General features: G+C 42.0%; 2 protein-coding genes across 2 annotated transcripts; one reads left to right on the forward strand and one right to left on the reverse strand.

Annotated features, from left to right (window-relative positions):
* Window positions 1–276: 276 nt before the first annotated feature.
* SARC_01925 (hypothetical protein) lies at window positions 277–1244 on the forward strand (the record flags this gene model as incomplete). The annotated part of the gene is made up of 3 exons (XM_014304314.1): window positions 277–312; window positions 480–645; window positions 1129–1244. 3 exons carry the CDS (start codon window positions 277–279, stop codon window positions 1242–1244), a joined length of 318 nt encoding a protein of 105 aa, XP_014159789.1.
* A 1485-nt stretch (window positions 1245–2729) lies between these two features.
* On the reverse strand, window positions 2730–4250 carry SARC_01926 (hypothetical protein; the record flags this gene model as incomplete). Its single annotated transcript, XM_014304315.1, has 3 exons — window positions 2730–3028; window positions 3702–3930; window positions 4165–4250. 3 exons carry the CDS (start codon window positions 4248–4250, stop codon window positions 2804–2806), a joined length of 540 nt encoding a protein of 179 aa, XP_014159790.1. The 3' UTR covers window positions 2730–2803.
* Between the last annotated feature and the right edge of the window lie 551 nt (window positions 4251–4801).

Raw genomic sequence — 4801 nt, forward strand, 5'->3', positions numbered from 1 at the left:
GTATATACATATTAGAATGGTTGGTTTCTTCAGTGGGTACATTCCTTTGATTCCGGAAGGATAAAGATGAAGCGTCGTATGCCTCTGTATCATAAATATGTCAATTGAGAGGTCTAATATACTTTGATACTGTTGTACCTTGGTGCATGACTTCCCCTAGTGCTCTTCCACAGACGTACATTCTGATATTTGGTTCGTTACTCGTCAGCTATGCACTACAGCCGCTTCGGAGTCTATTTACGCACCTGTTTACTAATTTTATTGTTCGAGGCGAAGATGATACTCTTTAGAATATTTTTTGCACAACATCACGTATGCTTATTTGCAGACAGACATTTCTTCAGATATACCTATTAATGTGTAGATTGTATCTACGATCGTTCTTCTCAGATATATATATATATATAATTGGCCGTGCTGACTTGTTATCTGCACCACGCGTGCACTAATGACCACTCCACATCTATATCTACACTCAGGCGCCTAAATGGGACCGGACAGGTGCAACACGCGAGTCCGAGACTGAGATTTTCGTAAGAAGAGTACCCCACACTGCCGATAATGCAACCTTGAAAGCGGCGTACGCCGACTGTGGAGCTAAGTCTGCGAGTCTCTTTCTGGCAAAATGGGGTCCAGCACACAGAGGTATGCAGGTTGTTCTTGTGCAAGTGGTGCCTAGTAGCAGATACGCTAGCTTATGTCTGGGTCTTTTTGTATGAAACCCACGGTAAGGAGGATTGGCTGCTTAGAGTCTGGGCCCATAGGTCGAGTTTGGCGCAAGAAGTGCTTTATTGCCCTATTGGAGTTGCCGTCTCACTCTGCTGAACAGATTATAGCTTTGAAAATTTCTCCTGAGTATCCTTTTTAACCGGTGGTCTCTGCTTGTTTAATACCCTCACCAGTATAGTACGAATTTCGGCTGTGGGATATCATTTGCTGTTCAACTTCAGTTCGTCGTATAGTCGCATTCTCTCTGGGCGGCGTTGTAGAAAGTGTTGTTTCATTGAGCACTCCACACATCTTTCGTATCCTGCCACCAGCTCAGTTTATCCAATTTGGTATCAGTGTATTATTTTGGACAATTTTTAATAAGTTTCATTCTACGTTTCGTCAACTATGTTGTCATAGGATATGGCGTCGTGACATTTAGCAACAAGGAGGATGTGATGAAAGCGTTGAGCTCTGAGAAGAAAATCGGCGACCAAGTTCTTCACAGTCGAATCGGAACTGAACCTATTGAATAGAGTACACAGTTGATCTGATGTATTTGATAGGGATAAAGACTTATTGAAGATATTTTAGACCCTTCAATGTTTGTGTATGTTCCTTTTAGACTATTGATAGCTAAAGTGCAATGTTTGGGCGTGAACTCTATGGCAGTCCTTCTACCAGCACGCCTGGTTTGAATTGTATCATGAACCACACCATAATATATGCCAAGTTGACGTATATGGATGGTGTTGAAACGACTGTGTTGGTATTCATAGGTAAAATATAGTTTGCGAATACCGAAATAAGACTCGAGAACAATGAATTTTCATCTTACGGAAGGGTTATATAAACACACACACACACATATATATATATAATTTATATATATATATATATTCATGTAAATACATGTATATACTCGAGGAAATAATAAACTCGAGGAAATAGAAGGGACATGAATGCGAGTGCTTAGTATACCCGGAACATGCAACTCAACGTATGACGTTTTTGTCACTGTAATATAGATAAAATTTCTTTAAAACACCATGATCCAGTCTCTGAATCATTTATCTTCATCGTTTTCTGTGAGTTCGCCATTGAGCAATCAATACGATACCTATAGAGTTTAAGAGCATTACAATACATATATATTCATGTTGTGAATTCTATCAAACAGTCTCATTCAACCGGAAGTATAAAATTCATACAGAGCTTTCCAATACAGATATTTTCATGTCGACAGCACAGTCCCATTTCAATCGAAAGTTTTAAATTCATACAGAACTAATAAACGAGCGTATTGTATATATATATATATATATATCCATTAGCACGAGGATCGTATATTTTTTTTAACTGCAATATTTTCGGTTGGCACCGCCGTACGAGTCAATAGAAGGAACTCAAATACAAAACTGTGTCAAGGCCTTACTTAAGCGGCGCATCTTTCCTTACTAAAGTTTACTGGGTGCTTTCTTATATGGGACTTTGCCAGTCACTTCACTCCATGAAAAGGTACCAGGAATGAACAAATTCCGCCGATTTTCAGAAGGAAATGATTAGAGATATCCACTTTCGCTTGCTCTACGACATCTATATTAACTTGCACTTCCACCTCATCAAGACTATGCACAAACGACTTGAGAATTTGAGATTTAGTCCTTTTTATGATAGCCACATACACTTAATCTACTAGCTACAATCAGCTCTCGTCTAAAATTGATACTTGTTATTGATCACTGATACCCACATATAACATTTCACGTATTTGAGATCTAGTCTTATATTTATTGATTGCCACATACACCCAATTTACTAAACATTTTGAAGCTACATACAGCTTACCGCTAACACAGACACCTATTACTGATCATGGATACCCATTACTTACTTGTACAGCTTATGTCATACGATTGAGATCTCGTATGTATTGTCAATAGCCACACGCACACTCGATCAGCTGCGTATTTCAAAGCTACACACAGCTGTCTTCAAATAACTGCGACTTAGTTTTTATTGGCAGCTCCCACACGAGACGCAAGTATTTATTAGCTGCCCTCACACTCTATCTACTAGCGGTCTATAAGCCCAATTAAAAGTGTGGCGCACGCCTGGATCTGCCTTTCCCATTACGGCCTTTACCCCGTGCCGCTTCGAACGGGGTTTGGCGGGGCCGGGGTGGTGGGTGGCTGAAGTCTGGGGTGTAGAAGTCTCGCGATGACGAAGCACTATAAGACGGACGCATATACGTAGGCTGTACGCGGAGAGCTAGGTCGTACTGTCTGCGCAAAGCTTCATCCTTCAATACTTCGTATGCCTGGGGGTTAGAGGAGTCGGGAACGAAAAGGGCAGGGAATAGGTGGGGGAAAGTGAGATGGAGCAGGATATAAAGGTGTATTCTATATTGGCTTGCCTAAGGTAGTAAGCTACTAAGAAGCGGAAAGGGGCATGAGATAAGTATGCTATCAAGGTATACTATGTTGCAAAGATATCGGACCTCCCACAAACTCAACTGAGATATAGCATCCTTAAATTAAAAGAATGTATGTCGCTTGCAAATACATGGTTCACGCACAGCTGCTCACAGACACTTCAAAAAGGCCTATCCAAACACGCTTCAAACATACCTGTCCAAACACACTTCACATATAACTTTGCGCAACTACCTTGTACATACATATAAACACTCTTCACATATAACTATACCTAATTACCTTATACATACCTATAAACACACCTCACATATAACTATGCGTAACTACCTTCTACATACCTATAAACACACTTCACATATAACTATGCGCAATTACCTTGTACATTCCTATAAACACACTTCACATATAACTACGCGTAACTACCTTATACATACCTATAAACACACTCCACATATAACTATGCGTAACTGCCTTATACATGCCTACTGGCATCCACCCTATACACTCAGCCGCACACACCACACCACACACACCACACACACATCCCCCACATACCGCCTGCACGCGTTTGAACTTGGTGTCACTCTCGGCCTTGACTATCTCATCGTCCGTCTGCGTCTTATCGGGATGGTGTTGCAACACCAGCTTGCGATAGGCCTTCTTTATATCGCTGGATGTGGCTGTATGCCCGAGACCCATGGCTTCGTAGTGGCTCTGTTTCTCCAACCGCAACCGCAAAGCATCGGCTGCCGCTTGCCCTTGCCTGGCTAGCTTCTTCTGAGCGCTGTGGCGGGGGTGGTGGTGGTGGTGGTGTTGGTGCGGTAAGCGTTTGGTAGATAGATAGTGGGTTTACGCATGTGAACTCTCTGCTGTGGTCCTATACCCCGGACATTACTGGTGAGTGTTTGTAGTGGAGTGATGTAGGTAGGCAGATACATGTGAACTCACTACCAAACCATCATGTCTATGCACGGTGTTGGTGTCGGATCCATCGGCGGATGGGCAACAAAATACAAACCTATGCCGTACCAACTTCTTTTGAGCACATTGTTGTGTTGGTGTTCGGGTGGGTATGCGGTATTTAAAGTATGCGTGGGTAGACATGGTCGAATGTAAGCACAGCAGTCGCATGAATTGAACTATCGAGCGTGGATGCGCACACACACACTATCACAATACTTACAATTTGATCTCACCCAGCACATACATGAGAAACATGCACCAATTTACTAAGTAGACTATCACAATACTAACAATTTAATCTCACCCCTCACATACATGAGAAACATGCACCAATTTACTAAGTACACCACACACAGTAACCGATACATGAGCAAAGCACTCGACATCTTCTATACGAAAAGCAACAAACGCTGCGACACACACAACGTTGCATACATTGCCAGCAGTTTCACGAACATCTGGTCTTCAGGGTAGTCCTCCATGAGGCCTGCAAATGTGATAGAATGTAAGACGGGCGATTAGATATTCAACCGTACGGATGCAAGTGGTGGCGACAGTGGACTTCAAGTGCTATACACTTTGCCGAATAATACCTGTGATACTGTTCATGGTCGACTCGCCTTATATATATCTGTATTCATTTACGCTCAGTTATTAATAGTAGGATAATCCCACAAACACACACACATATA

Source organism: Sphaeroforma arctica (genome assembly GCF_001186125.1).
Source record: "Sphaeroforma arctica JP610 unplaced genomic scaffold supercont1.82, whole genome shotgun sequence".
Taxonomy (NCBI): domain Eukaryota; class Ichthyosporea; order Ichthyophonida; genus Sphaeroforma; species Sphaeroforma arctica.